Source organism: Octopus sinensis, linkage group LG17, assembly GCF_006345805.1.
Source record: "Octopus sinensis linkage group LG17, ASM634580v1, whole genome shotgun sequence".
In the NCBI taxonomy this organism is placed as follows: domain Eukaryota; kingdom Metazoa; phylum Mollusca; class Cephalopoda; order Octopoda; family Octopodidae; genus Octopus; species Octopus sinensis.
In genome coordinates, this window is record NC_043013.1 from 29,684,865 (window position 1) to 29,701,537 (window position 16,673).

General features: G+C 37.8%; 1 protein-coding gene across 1 annotated transcript in view; it reads left to right on the forward strand.

Moving 5' to 3' along the window:
• The window catches only part of LOC115220967 (B9 domain-containing protein 1), a 107,591-nt gene that overhangs the window by 76,143 nt on the left and 14,775 nt on the right, over positions 1–16,673 (forward strand). Inside the window, exon 4 of the mRNA XM_029791176.2 lies at positions 15,018–15,114. Within this exon, the coding sequence (XP_029647036.1) occupies positions 15,018–15,114 (97 nt within the window). The remainder of the gene's footprint in view (positions 1–15,017; positions 15,115–16,673) is intronic.

Sequence of the window (16,673 nt, forward strand, 5' to 3'; positions counted from 1 at the left end):
AGAGACACCCAAGGTGCCAGGTGCTTGTGTTAAACTGGGTAACAGGTAAAAATCTAGTATCCAAGTCTTACTGTCCTTGTAACTATTATTTTTACGATCATGCTTTGTTTGTTTGTTTGTTTAATAAATGGCTTTTGGTTGTTATGGTTTCAATATTAGCAATTTGGAATCTGCAAAAATAAAAAAGGAAACGGATTTGTCTCAATTTTTAAAAGAATTGATTTATGAACTAAAATAATTTTATTTTTTAATCAGAAATTGATTATGGTTAGAAGATTTTCAGCTGCTGTGCTTTTATGTATTGTATAAGTGCATGCATTTTTTTCATTTGCAGCTGAAGTATATAAATGTGTTTTGCTTATATTTGAAGCACATAATGTTTTATTTGCCTATGAAATCCTTTTCCCTTTTAGTATGTATGTATGTGCGTGCATGCGTGTATGTATGTATGTATGTATGTATGTATGTATGTATGTATGTATGTATGTACGTGTGTGTGTGCATGTATGTGTGTATGCATGTGTGTATGTATGTATGTATGTATGTATGTATGTATGTATGTATGTACGTGTGTGTGTGCATGTATGTGTGTATGCATGTGTGTATGTATGTGTGTATGTATGTATGTATGTATGTGTGTGTGTATGTATGTGTGTGTGTCTGTATGTATGTATGTACGTACGTGTGTGTGTGTAGGTTTGTGTGTATATATGTATGTAAATGTGTGTGTGTGTATGTATGTGTGTATGTATGTATGTACGTGTGTGTGTGTGTGTGTATGTATGTGTGTATGTGTGTGTGTGTGTGTGTGTGTGTGTGTGTGTGTGTGTGTGTGTGTATGTATGCATGCAAGCATGCATGTATGTATTAGTTGTTTCATTTTCTGGAAATTTAAAATGCTTTTGTTATAGTTTTTGTTTACTAAGGTTGAAAATATAATGTAATTACATACACAAATAAAATACAGTTATTTGTGCATTTCAAACAGAAACAAGACATATTGAAATAAAAAAAAAAAGGAGAGAAAGTACAAATCCTTTGCTCCAAATCCCCTAACCCTAATCATTTACTGATTTTGAACAAAATATTTTTTTCATAAATAAAAATAAATTTTGTTTGCAGATTTTGAAATGCTAATCTTTGAAATTCAAAATATATACCTGAAGACCATTTTGGAGCGATTTTCAATTCTTAATCTCTGATGTTCAAAATAAATATCTGAAGATTATTTTGGAACAAAGAGATGGTGATGGAGAGCGTAATGAAAAATGTAAACGTAGAGATCCATTAAACAAGAGCAATCCATGCTTAAATGAGTGTCAGAATTCGTTAGGGAGTTAAAATAATGGCAGTGTTAAAGCAGGGACAAATCTTTATTTTTTATTAATTTAAAAAAATAGATTTCCTTAACTACATGTTTTCTCATACTTGTCCTTCTGTCATACACTAACCCTTCATTATCAGGCACAAAGTCACTCCTTTCTATACCCACCCCACTCTCAAAGGATCTTTGTCTTACAAGTTACTTGCTGATGCCATGTAAAAAGCATCCAGTCCACTCTGTAAAGTGGCTACTGTTTGGAAAGGCATCCAGCTGTAGAAACCATGCCAAAGCAGACCTCACCAGTGTTGATGTTATGTAAAAAAGCCCCCAATCCACTCTCACTCTGTAAAATAGTTGGCATTAGGAAGGGTATCCAGCTCTGAAAACCATGCTAAAGCAGACAGTGGAGCTTGGCACAGTCCTCTTCCTTAATGGCTCTTGTCAAACTGTCCAACTGATGCCAGTATGGATGCCAGAAGCTAAATGTTGATTACGATGATGATGATGTCTATATATTTACAAAGTTTTCTGCATCAGTGGGCTTTGACCCAACAAGGCCCTGGTTTCTTTATACAGACTTCCTGTCCTAAAGTGATCAAAATTAAAACCTTCATCAAAATTTCGTGTTTATTTGCATTCCAAACACCGATTCAATAATGTCAAAATTATTTTTAGAAATTCTTCATAGTTTTCAAAATTAATTGAAACAAAAGCAGTGTACAGTTCTATATTTGAGAGATGAGTAATTATGTACATTGTTACTAACCTCAAGATTCTGAGTTTGATTCCAGGCAGTGACCTGAATAATAATAATAATAATAATAATAATAATATTAATAACAATATTAATAATAATATTAATAATAATAATAATAATAATAATAATGATAATAATAATAATAATAATACCACCTAATAAACATGAAGAAGAAGAAGATGAAGAAACAACAAAAGCTATAAAACAAATGAAATCCAAACTAAAAATAGAACAGCAACGAACCATGATAAAACGATGGCAAGAAAAGCCCCTTCATGGTAAATACTGGACTAAACTAAACGCAAAAGAAATAGACAAAGAAAAATCCCAGCAATGGTTGAGAAGCTCAGGACTCAAAGCAGAAACAGAGGGATTTTTAATTGCAGCACAAGACCAAAGCCTCCCACCAGAAATTACCAAAAACATGTAATGAAAAGAAATATTACAAGTAACTGCAGAATATGTGGAGATGGACAAGAAACAATAAATCATATTATCTCTAGCTGCCCAGTCCTGGCTAAGAAGGAATATATTCACAGACATGACAGAGTTGGAACCTACATACATTGGAAGCTATGCCAACATTATGGAATAACAACAGAAAAAAGATGGTATAGGCACACACCAGAAAAGGTCACAGAAAACGAGAAAGCAACCATACTCTGGGATATGCCGATACACACAGATAGAGAAATTAAGGCCAACAGACCAGATATAGTTGTCAGAGATCATGAAGAAAAAAAATGCTTTCTAATTGATGTATCAATACCGGCAGATGACAACGTGTCTCTAAAAGAAATGGAGAAACTTTCAAAATACAAAGACCTAGAAATAGAGGTAACTAGAATGTGGAATCTGAAAACAGAAACAATTCCTATCATAGTAGGTGCATGAGGCATGATAAAAAAATATTCAGACAAATACATAACAAAAACACCAGGACTTACAAACACATATAACATACAGAAAAGTGCACTACTAGGCACTGCACACATCCTACGCAAAACACTTTCAATGCAGTAACCATCAGAGCATCACAACAAATCACAGCACATACCCAAGGCACACAGAGCTGTTCTCGGTAGTGAAGTGAAAGCACGCTGTAAAAATAAAACTACTGAATAATAATAATAATAATAATGATAATAATAATAATAATGATAATAATAATAATAATAATAATAACAACAATAACAATAATAATAATAATAATAATTATAATAATAATAATAAGAGCACTCAGAGATTCCAGGCAGTGACCTGAATAGTAATAATAGTAATAACATCGAAAAATACCTTAGGAATGAGAACCCAGGTTCGAAATTTCCCCAAGACACCTGATGAAGGCTGGAGAGTATATCAGCTGAAACATGTTAACAACAAAGATGAGGACAAATATCCATCAAATGTAAATAATAGAAATATGGCACCAAAAGATTTAAACTGTTTAAGTCATTTTGCTTATATATTTAATTGCCATGGGAATTTCTAATATTGAAAGATCGGAAAAACATTTGACAATTGTTATTGATAAGTTTTGGTGTGCAACATTGAAGAATGGTGTAAGTTAATTACTTTGACTCCTGTGTTCAACTGGTGGTTATTTTATTAACCTTGAAAGGATGAAAGGCAAAGTCGACCTTAGCAGAATCTGAACTCAGAACATAAAGACATATGAAATGCTGCTAAGTGTTAATGGTTGTGCCAGCTTACTGCCTTTTTGGTGTGTGAAGTTGGCAAGGTGGCAGAAATGTTAGCACGCCAGGTGAAATGCTTAGTGGTATTTCGTCTGCCGTTATGTTCTGAGTTCAAATTCCGCCGAGGTCGACTTTGCCTTTCATCTTTTCGGGGTCGATAAATTAAGTACCAGCTACGCACTGGGGTTGATGTAATTGACTTAATCCATTTGTCTGTCCTTGTTTGTCCTCTCTGTGTTTAGCTCCTTGTGGGTAGTAAAGAGATAGGTATTTCATCTGTCTCTACTTCCTGAGTTCAAATTCTTCTGAGGTCGACTTTGCCTTTCATCCTTTCGAGGTCGATAAATTAAGTACCAGTTGTGCATACTTGGGTTGATCTAAGTGAATGGTTCCCCACTCCAAAAAAAGTTTGGGCCTTGTGCTTAGAGTAGAAAAGATTCTCTTTTTAAAAAGGCGGTGAGCTAGCAGAAACATCAGCACGCTGGGCAAAATGCTTAGCAGTGTTTTGTCTGTCATTACGTTCTGAGTTTAAATTCCACCTAGGTTGATTTTGCCTTTCAGCCTTTCGGGGGTCAATAAATTAAGTATGAGTTGCGTACTGGAGTTGATCTAATTGACTGGCACCCTTCCCCAAAATTTCAGGCCTTGTGCCTTGAGTAGAAAAGAATATGTTCATTGACAAAGGCAGGGAGCTGGCTGAAATGTTAGTACACTGGGCGAAATGCTTAGTGGTATTTCGTCTGCCGTTACATTGTGAGTTCAAATTCCGCTGAGGTCAACTTTGCCTTTCATCCTTTCGGGGTCGATAAATTAAGTACCAGTTACACACTGGGGTCGATGTAATCGACTTAATACCTATGTCTGTCCTTGTTTGTCCCCTCTGTGTTTAGCCCCTTGTGGGTAATAAAGAAATAGGTATTTCATCTGTCTTTACGTTCTTAGCTCAAAATCTGCCAAGGTCGACTTTGTCTTTCATCCTTTCGGTGTTGATAATTTAAGTACCAGTCGCGTACTGGGGTTGATCTAATCAACTGGCCTCCTCCCCCCAAATTTCAGGCCTTGTGCCTAGAGTGGTAAAGAATATTGGCATCAAATAAGAGCTATTTCAATTGTGTGTTGTTGCAGTCTTCTCAATTCGAAGTTGCTTACTCAATTGGCTTGAAAGACTTTTGGTGACAAATTTTTAAAAGTTTTATCTATGAAATTGCTGAAAATGCTGGAAGGAACTGTTTCAGTTTTATTCTAGACAACACAGATATTAGTATTTCTGCTATTAGCAGCCATGGAATTTAGAATGAAGAAAGCAATACAAATGTAAACAAATGGGAAAAATCAATTCCATGCTGTAAACATGCCTGAGTCTTCAGGATCAATATTAGGACAACACAATAGTGACATAAAGATAAATATTTTAAATCTATATAAAATGATTATGGATGAGAAGAATAAGAATAATGTCAGATGTATGGAACAACATCATAATTAAAGTCTATGCTGCTATTAATTCCATGCAGGCTTTGGGCAGGAATTAATGGTGGCTTAATTGAGGTGTGGTGCATTCATTGCTGATACCCCCACCCATGAGCTGACCGGATACAATTAATGTAGAGATGGAAGTCTATTTTGGTCAAATGATTGAGACTGGAATAAACCCTGTTCCTGCTTGTGATTTTTGTAGGTCAATGAACTTGTTCTGTCATGGTGTTTATCATTATCATCATCCTTCATCACTGCCTCCTCCTCCTCCTCCTCCTCCTCCTCCTCCTCCTCCCCCCTCCTCGCCATTGTCATCATCATCGTCATTCTTTCCTACTGCTCCTTCTGCTCCTTCTGCTCCTTTCTGCTCCTTCTGCACCTCCTGCTACTTCTACTCCTTCTGCTCCTTCTGCACCTCCTGCTCCTTCTGCTCCTCTTCCTCCCCCTCCTGCTGTTGCTGCTCTTCCTGCTGCTGCTGCTGCTGCTCCTCCACCTTCTCAACATTTCAACGTCCACATAACAGAGTTCCTTAAGACAGATTTTCTACAGCTGGATGCTCTTCCTGTCACCATCCCTTGCATGTTTCCAAACACCAGTAATACTTCCAGGTGTAAGCTATGGATGCATAAGAGGTGCAGCAATATCAAAGGGAGGCTAACTGGGAAGATAGTTTTTGTGTGTGGCAGATGCATAGGGGCAATAAACACTAAAAATGTGCAGAAAACAGCTTCCATCACATGCCAGGGGAAAAAGCTAGAAGTACTTGATAGCTTCCATTACCTAGGTAACCAAGTCAGTAGTGGGAGTGGATGCTCTGAGAGTGTAGCTGTTAAAATAAGAATTGTCTGGGCAAAGTTTAAAGAGCTCCTACCTCTGCTAGTGAAAGGTAGACTGTATGATGCATGTGGGCAAACAGCCATGCTACACGGCAGTGAAACATGGGCTGTAATTGCTGAGGACATGCGTAAACTTGCAAGAAATGAACCTAATATGCTCTGCTGGATCTGTAATGTCAGTGTGCATACACAACAGAGAGAAAAGTTGCATCAGATGTGGTGTGCTAGAGAGACGACTGTGCTGGTATGTTCATGTGTTGTGTATGGATGAGTGCAACTGTGTGAAAAAGTGTCACATCCTAACAGTGGAGGGAACCTCTGGAAAAGGTAGGCCCAGGAAGACCTGAGATGAGGTAGTGAAGCATGACCTTAGAACATTGGGCCTGATGGAGGCAATGACAAGCTACTGAGACCTTTGGAAATATGCTGTGCTTGAGAAGACCCGGCAAGCCAAGTGAGACCATAGCTGTGGCCTATGCCGGTGTTGCTTAACCGGCCCATTTAAAAGTGCCCTTCAATCATTGGGTAACATACTATGCTTGAGAAGATCTGTTGAGTGAAGTAAAATCATTGTTGTGGCCGATGCCAGTACAGCCTGACTGTAAGCACCATTTGAGCATGGTCAATGCCAGTCCCACTGGACTGGCTCCTGTACCAGTGGCATGTGAAAAGCACCATTTGAGCGTGGTCATTGCCAGTGCTGCCTGGCTGGCTCCTGTGCTGGTGGCACATAAAAAGCACCATTCGAGTGTGGTCAATGTCAGTACCACCTGATTGGCTCCCATGCCAATGACACGTAAAAAGCACCCACTACATTCTTGGAGTGGTTGGTGTTAGGAAAGGCATCTAGCTGTAGAAACATTGCTTGATCAGATTGGAGCTTGGTGCAGCCTCCTAGCTTGTCAGCCCTAAGTCAAACCATCCAACCCATGCCAGTATGGAAAGCGGACATTAAACGATGATGATGATATATACACACACACTCATACATGCAACAGCATTCTTTCAGTTTCCATCTACGTAATCTGTTCACAAAGCTTTGGATAGCACAAGGCTTTTGTAGCAGGTACTTGTCCAAGTGGGATTGAACGCAAAACAATATGATTGGAAAATGAACTTCTTTACCAGATGGCCATGCCTTCATCATAGACAAGATAGGAACTTTTGAAAAATATAGGTACTTGTTTTTATTTTACTGATACAACATCAAAATTTTTCAATGAATGTTCCTGATTATGATAAATTTTCTCATGAGTAATCTTGTGTGGATATATTGTTGAAATTTACAGGCCACCTGTGGAAGTTATGATTGATGAAGCTATTATTTATTAAAATAAACTCTGTTTAACCATTTGAAATAGTGGATTCTACTGAACTAAAGAAGAGGAATATCCAAGTTTGGGTTTGTACTATTCCACACAAGAGTTATTTGAGCGATTTCTTGATATATCTAGAGAAGAAAAATGCTTGTTTTCTAAGTTTATGTCAAAGGTGAATTTATAGGCAACTTATTAGAACATGTATTTTTATGTAGCTTCCAATGTTATTGGAATAAACTTTTTTCTTTTCTTTGGACTTATTCCTAAACTGTTAAGGAAAAGAAGCTATCTTGTAGAATGGTATGTGTGAACAGGAAGAAGGTGAGGGAAAGTATTGGTTAAGTAGAATTAGTAGAACAAGGTGATATTATGAAATGCTTCAATCTCCTGTATACAAGTCAAACTTTTCTTACCAAAATTCACATCTCAAAAAGCTAGGTTGACTTATACACTATGACAACTTTGGAGGACCAAAAATTCCATATGAAATGCAGAAAGACTTTGAAAAGACGGTGATGATATTTGAATGCTTACACTGTATGCTGTGCTGAAAATACAATATCAGAAATGTTACTTTGTTGCGACAATGGGAAAAGATAAAAGAATCTAACCCTTTAGCATTTAAACTGGCCTTGTCTGACCAAAATATTCTACCTATTTTATGTTCAAATTGACCAGACCTGGCCTCTCACACCTGTCCGACAATGTTGTTCTAAAAATAAGCAATCCCATCATCAAAATCTTGAAGCTGTAAGATGATGCATCATTAATTCAATGCAATGTCAATAAATAAATGTTACATTTGACGGAGTAATCTGAATGCTAAAGAGTTAATGCTTTTATCTATGAATGCAATCATTGAGAAACAACGTACAACCAAGGGACAGAATAAGTTTGAAGAAAAATTATTTGCTTCTCAATCATTACTCTTCACAACAGAATATGAATGAAGTAGATTATACTGATCAGTTCCAACCTAGTTATAACTTAAGAAGAAATACAGTTTTATTCAATGTATTCGTTGCTAATGCATATGCACTGATATGTGAAAGGGAAAGTCACTTAATATCAATGAACAGCAACAACAATCAATGAGGATGATTTAAACTAGAGTTCCAGATGAAATGCCTCATCGGCATCTCAGATATTTTGCTTGGAAATGGAAAGGAAAGCTGAAATAGCATTTCAAGTGTTTCAAACAAACCACTGGCCATATAATTTGGTGAAGAAACAACCTGTAATCATTGCTTAAGGTGTGTTAAACAACATGAGTCTGTGACTGGTTGAAGCATTTCCCGGCTAAACTTGTGTATAGTTTGTATGTTTTAGGGTTTAGCAACCTTGCCATTAAGCACAGATGTGGCTGTGTGCTAAGAAACTTACCTCTCAATCACATGGTCCCGAGTTCAGTCCTACTGCATGGTAACTTGGGCAAGCATCTTCTACTGTAGCCTTGGGCCAACCAAAGCCTCGTGAGTGGATTTGGTAGATGGAAACTGAAAGAAGCCTGTCATAGGTATTTGTATATATCTGTGTGTATGTGTGTGCCTTTGTGTCTGTGTTTGTCCCCCACCATTGCTTGACAGCTGGTGTTGGTATGTTTACATTCCTGTGACTTAGCGGTTTGATGAAAGAGCCCAATACAATAAGTACCAAGGTTTAAAAAAATAAGTCCAGGATCGCTTTATCTGACTAATAAACCTTTCAATGTGGTGCCCCAGCATGACCACATTCAAAAATGACTGAAGCAAGTAAAAGATAAAAGAAAAGATAGAAAATGTTTTTATTTGTAGTTTGTAAATTTTCAATTTAAAAAGAAGTTATTAAAGTTTTGAGTTTCAATTGATTATATTTTGTTAAATTTTATGCTGCTTTATATGTTTTTATATGCTTTCTTTCAGGTTTCTTTTCATTGTATTTTACCTAAAAATTCTATATTATATAAAAAGTTTTTACATAAAATTTTTTCACTTTATCTAAATTATATTTGCAGCATCTGAACATTGCTTTTCTATTTTTTTTTCATTTAAAATTTCATGCAGAGATTTTTCAAAGAATTCAATTGGAACATTGGGAAGTGTTTGCCTATGGTAGACATCTGTGACTAGTGAGATGGATGCTGTTAATGTTCTTCTTGTAGTGTTGCAAGGCTTTAGACCTAACAAAAATTCTTCATAAAATCCATTACTTGAATGTTACAGGAAGAGTAAGCAAGAATCTATTATGCATGAGGTGGCGGCAGTGGTGGTGGTTCTAGTAGTGGTAGTAGCAGTGATAGTGGTTGTAGTTAGTATTTGTAGTCACCACTGCTGTTTAGCTCCCTAATCAGTTAAGATCCAGAAGACCTGTGGTCAAAATTATTCTGGCCCTGACCATCTCAATTTTTTATTTTTTATTTTCTATTTTTGGAATATTTATGGAGTACATCATCTAATGTGCAGGTTTTTTTTTTTTTTTTGATTATGGTAGTGTGGGATTTGAAGAAGACACGGCTACCATTTTTGGAAGCATGTATGTATTTTTATTGAGAAGAAGATGGTGGAAGGAATGTAGGAAATTGATCAACAATGGAGCAGCAAAATCCTCCTAAGAAATTGAATTTGATTTGGTAAAATTAAAGAAGCCACAGAAAATAAAATGCAAACAATAGGCCTAACAATCAGAATGAAAGACTATGAAAATATGTTCTTTATTGTTGTTATTGTTGTTCAACCACAAGGATGCTGTTAGTGAGCAGACTTATGATCACACCCATTCTAACAGTGACCATCCTGCCTGTTTTTTCTGACAGTTTGTTTCTGTATATATTATCTAATATGTCCTTCTTCTTTTAACCCATCAGTATTTAAACCAGCCATATCCAACCCAAATATTAAAACTGTTTTATATCTAAACTGACCAGATCTCTCTTCTCACACCTACTCTGCACTGCCATTGTAATAATATACAATCGCATCTACGAACCACATGGTTCTGGGTTCAGTCCCACTGCGTGGCACCTTGGGCAAGTGTCTTCTACTATAGCCTCAGGCTGACCAAAGCCTTGTGAGTGGATTTGGTTGACGGAAACTGAAAGAAGCCTATTAAAATAGACAAAATAGATGAACATCAATGGAATTTGTATCTTGTGGTACCAGTGCCTGTGGCACACAAGAAATCCATCAGTGCCGTAGTCAGTGCGGTGGGCACATGACAAACACCATCCGATCGTGGCCGTTCGCCAGCCTCATCTAGCACCTGTGTCGGTGGCACATAAAAACACCATCCGAAGACCCGGCAAGACTAGTCAGGCATAACCCATGGCCCCTACCTGGGACGTAGTCAGTCCACCTGTGCATACCTCCTTCTTGTGACACTTGTGAAGACTGTTGAGGCAAGTGAAAACCAATCAATCAAAACAAATCAAATAGATGAACATCAATGGAATTTGTATCTTTGTGGTACCAGTGCCGGTGGCACGTGGCACATAAGAAAACCATCCGAACGTGGCCGTAGCCAGTACCGCAATCGACTGGCCCCGTGCTGTGGGCACGTAACAAGCACCATCCGATCGTGGCCGTTTGCCAGCCTCATCTGGCACCTGTGTCGGTGGCACATAAAAAACACCTCCGAGTGTGGCCGTCTGCCAGCCTCATCTGGCACTGTGTCGGTGTGCACATAAAAACACCATCCGAGCGTGGCCGTATGCCAGCTCGTCTGGCACCTGTGTCGGTTGGCACATAAAAAAACCCATCCGAGCGTGGCCGTCTGCCAGCCTCGTCTGGCACCTGTGTCGGTGGCACATAAAAAACACCATCCGAGCGTGGCCGTTTGTCAGCCTCGTCTGGCACCTGTGTCGGTGGCACATAAAACACCCACTACACTTCGGAGTGGTTGGCGTTAGGAAGGGCATCCAGCTTAGAAACAGCCAGATCTGACTGGACTGGTGCAGCTTTCGGGCTCCCCAGACCCCAGTTGAACGTCCAACCCATGCTAGCATGGAAAGCGGACGTTAAATGATGATGATGATGATGATGATATATATGTGTGTGTGTGTGTATATGTTTGTGCATCTGTCTTTGTTGCGCCAACATCGCTTGACAACCGATGCTGGTGTGTTTACGTCCCCATAACTTAGCGGTTCGGCAAAAGAGACTGATAGAAAAAGTACTAGGCTTACAAAGAATAAGTCCTGGGGTCGATTTGCTCAACTAAAGGCAGTGCTCCAGTATGGCCACAGTCAAATGACTGAAACAAGTAAAAGAGTAAAGAGTAAGAGCAATGTATATAAATAAGCATTACATTTGACGGAGTAACCTGAATGCTCCAGGGTTATTACAGGTGATAGAATGTGATTTGAGGCAGACAGCAACCACATGGAAGTTCCTTCTTGAGGGTCCTTCCATGAGTTAGGTTGTCTTCTACATGAATAACAAAAGAATCTAACATTAGCTTACATGAATCAATTCAGTTTAAGAACAGTTGTACAAAGACATTACAGACTTGTGTGTACCATAGAGGCACATTGAGAAGCAATGCTTGTGAGTCTATTTCTTGATTCAGTGTAGCATGTTTCATCAAAATATCCAGTAGTCGTGGTTGTTTAGTCAAGAAATTCATTTTGCATCTTTAATGTTTTGTGTTTGGTCTTACTCTTTAGCATCTTGGATAAGTGTCTTCAATCATAGTTTCAGGTTGGCAAGTGCCCTGTGAGGCAGTGAGCTGGCAGAAACGTTAGCATGCCAGGCGAAATGCTTAGCGGTACTTTGTCTGCTGAGGTTGACTTTGCCTTTCATCCTTTCGGGGTCGATAAATTAAGTACCAGTTATGCATTGGGGTCAATGTAATTGACTTACCCGTTTGTCTGTCCTTGTTTGTCCACTCTGTGTTTAGCCCCTTGTGGGCAGTAAAGAAATAGGTATTTCATCTGTCGCTATGTTCTGAGTTCAAATTCCGCCGTGGTCGACTTTGTCTTTCATCCTTTCGGAGTCGATTAAATAAGTACCAGTTACGCACTGGGGTCGATATAATCGATTTAATCCGTTTGTCTGTCCTTGTTTGTCCCCTCTGTGTGTAGCCCCTTGTGGGCAGTAAAGAAATAAGTGCCCTGTGAGTGGACTCTAGTAGACATTTACTATATGGAAATCAGTCAGTGGAACTGTTTTAATTCGTGCATAGTTTAAGATCCAGCCATTAGGTACCTTGAGCAGAGTCCATTCTGAAGACAATATCCTCCTCTCTCTCTGTGACTAGCCTTGAAACTCCTTAAAAAGGTCAAAGGTTACCCCTTCCTCCACTGACTAAGCCATGGAATAAATACAATTTTTTAAAGATATATTTGACCTCAATGGCACAGGAAAACTGCTTTCTATAGATTTGGTCAGTTACTTTCAACTTGTTAGTACTTATGAATCTCCAACTGTTTTAGAAATGTAAAAACGCTGTGGAATTTTCGCATATTCATGGGCCACATGCTAGCAAACACTTAACCAGACATCATTTTTCCCAGACAGAAATGACAATCATATTGACACAGTAATACCAAATGACTATAATATTGGACAGAAGTAAGCTGAAAGGCAACATTAACTTAGCTATTTCATTATAGATTTTATGGCATGTAAGTGGTTATATTATTGATAAGTAGGTGCAACTTGAGAGATACTCAGGCATTTCTTTAAAGACTTGTGACAGGTCACCTATAAGGATAGACATATTCAAGATCTAGGAATTAGTAGTACTACACTTTGTGGTAAATATGGACTATGTTACCAAACTGCAGCTTCATACAGTTGACCGATCACAGAAGGTCTGAAGGAAATAGGATAATTCTAAGCAGTTTAAGTGGCATTATTGATTGTTTTTTTTATCTGCGACACAATGGATTGAGGATTGTCTTTGAAATTCTCAAGGAAGAATTTAGGCATATTGAAATTTTATACACTTACATGTATGTATGTATGTATGTATGTATGAGTGTGTGTGTGTGTGCATGCATTTATGTATGTGTGTGTGCATGCATTTATGTAGGCATATTGAAATTTTATACACTTACATGTATGTATGTATGTATGTATGTATGAGTGTGTGTGTGTGTGCATGCATTTATGTATGTATATATGTATATATGTATGTATGTATGTATGTATGTATGTATGTATCTATCTATCTATCTATCTATCTAACTATCTCTGGGTTCAGTCCCACTGTGTGGCACCTTGGGCAAGTATCTTCTACTATAGCCTCAGGTCGACCAAAGCCTTGTGAGTTGATTTGGTAGACGGAAATTGGAAGAAGCCTGTCATATATATATATATATATATATGTATATATATGTATGTGTGTGTATATGTGTTTGTGTGTCTGTGTTTGTCCCTCCAACATCGCTTGTCAACTGGTGTGTTTACGTCCCTGTAACTTAGCGGTTAGGCAAAAGAGACCGATAGAATAAGTACTAGGCTTACAAAGAATAAGTCCTGAGGTGGATTTGCTTGACTAAAGGTGGTGCTCCAGCATGGCCACAGTTAAATGGCTGAAATAAGTAAAAGAGTATATAATATATATATAATAAAACAGGAAGCTGGAAAATCTATTGGTATTATTTATGCACCATTACACATGTTTCATTTGCTAATAGGAATTACAGAGTTTTACATGTTAGATAGGCATGTAAGGAATTTCCTATTACAAATTCTTCAAACAGAGAAATTAAGCAATAATAATAATATTATTATTATTAATAATAATAATAATAATAATAATAATAATAATAATAATAATAATGATAATAATAATAATAATAATCCTTTCTGCTAGAGGCACAAGACCTGAAATTTGGGGGAGGAGGATAGTTGATTACATTGACCCCAGTGTTTCACTAATACTTAAATTATCAACTCCGAAAGGATGAAAGGCAAAGTTAAGCTCAGTGGAATTTGAACTCAGAACATAAAGACAGACACAATGCCGCTAAGCATTTTGTCTGACGTGCTAATGATTCTACCAGCTCACTGTCTTTAATAATAATGATAATAATGATGATAATCATAACACTCTGATGCAATACCCGGCAGTGTCTCTCATGGCTTCTGACCTTAACTGATTGAAAGTGTTATCATGTATATGTTTTGTTTTGGTATTAAAAAGGATGGGCTACAGCCCATCTGCTCAATAGCACAGATTTACTTGTCATTTGTTTCACTTTAACCATTTGAGCATGTCCCTTGGTGGCCAATGATATGTGCATCTCTGATCATGAGCAGGAGTAGTGGGGGAGCATCAAAGCCATGTGTTTAGAGGAATTCTTTGGGCTTTCTGGAAACATGAGTGTTTCATTCAACATCCTTAAACAACCCTTATTCAGGGACATTTTCAGCGGGATGGGCTACTCAACCTGAAGAAAATTCTAACTGGGCTGTTTATCTTGATATGAGATCACCATATTGTGCACATATGTTTGTCATGCATGTGCCTAGTGGTGTGCTCTTATCAGATGGGTAGTCATGAAGGGTATATTGGGCTTCATATATTTTACCCCAGTATCATTTTGATGGTATGTATTGCTCTCTCACTCAATAATAATAATAATAATAATAATAATAATAATAAAATTTACTTTTGTTGTTGTAGGGCCTCGTATTGTTGTTCATGCCTATGGATTAGACACTTTTGGCAATGATGTGGTCCGTGGTTATGGAATGTGCCATGTTCCTATAATTCCTGGCAGGTAAGATATTATTGAATTAATGAATTTCTTCCATGTTCATGAAGCCAAAAATGTACTGTGAGTAAGTTAGCAGGAAGAAGTTGGTGGTGGTGGTGGTGGTGGTGATGATGATGATGATGATGATGATGATGATGCTTTTAACATGGGCATTAATTACATATGTAAAGCAGTTTCAGCAAAGGATTAATTAGATAATGTTTGATTATAATGAAGTGTTAATTTAATTAATTTCCCTTAACAAAGGTTTTCCTCTGCTATTACAGATATTCCTTTAATTATAATTTTTCTGATTTAAAAAACATTTTTTTCAATTTCTTTTTTTTCTGGTGATAACTTCATCATTACCAATTTTTGAATACCTGCCTTTTTCTTTTGTTTTGTTTTGTTTTGTTTTATGTTTTCATTTATAAATCTTCAAATTTTGTATCAGGTTTTCTCTTAGAACTACATTTGAATTTCGAACACCAGTTTGTTAATGTTATTATTATGTGAAAGTGATTCTATGGTGAACAAGATTGAAAGAACTGAAGGCAGATATTTTCCCCTTTGGCCAAGTCCTCATCAAATTCTTTAAGTTCCATTCAAAGAAGAAGATGGAAATGGAGAGGGAGGTGTTCCTCTCCTGTGAAGTTGTTGGAATATGGGTGAAAGTTGTCAGAGATAACTTTGGGAGATGGGTCTACATTCAGCATACACTTGTCAGCCAGAGATCACAACTAAGAAAGGACACTTTCCTTTAGTAGTCAAAGTAATCCTTAATCTGCTGGGTTCCTTTGATTGACCCTAGGGTGCTCTCCTCTTTCGGGATATCTCATTTCATTTTTGTACACTGTTGTTTTCCATGTAATTAGTATGTGTGTGTGTGTGTGTGTGTAATAAATTCTTTAAAAAAGAAAAATCATACTAATTTTCATTTGTCTTTCAATCCACATCCTCGTCATCCTCATTGTTGTCGTCATCGACCTCCTCCCCCTCCTCGTCATCCTCTTCCTTGTCATCCTCTTCCTTGTCATCCTCTTCCTCGTCATCCTCTTCCTTGTCATCCCCTTCCTCGTTATCCTCTTCCTCGTTATCCTCTTCCTCGTCATCCCCTTTCTCGTCATACTCTTCCTCGTCATCCTCTTCCTCATCCTCCTCGTCCTCCTCGTCCTCCTCGTCCTTCTCTCCCTCTTCCTCGTTGTCGTCATCCTCCTCCCCTTCCTTGTCCTCCTCCCCTTTCCTCGTCCTCCTCGTTGTCGTCCTCCTCCATGTCGTCCTCCTTCTCCATGTCGTCCTCCTCGTCCTCCATCTTGTCCTCCCCGTCCTCCCCCTCGTCCTCCTCCTCATTGTTGTATTATTAATATTCTTCTTCTTCTTCTTCTTCTTCTTCTTCTTCTTCTTCTTCTTCTTATTATTATTATTATTATTATTATTATTATTATTATTATAATATGGTGGTGAGCTGGCAGAATCGTTAGCATACTGGGTGAAATGCTTAGCAGTATTTTGTCTGCCACCATGTTCTGAGTTCAAAATCTGCCAAGGTTGACTTTGCCTTTTATCCTTTCGAGGTTGTACCA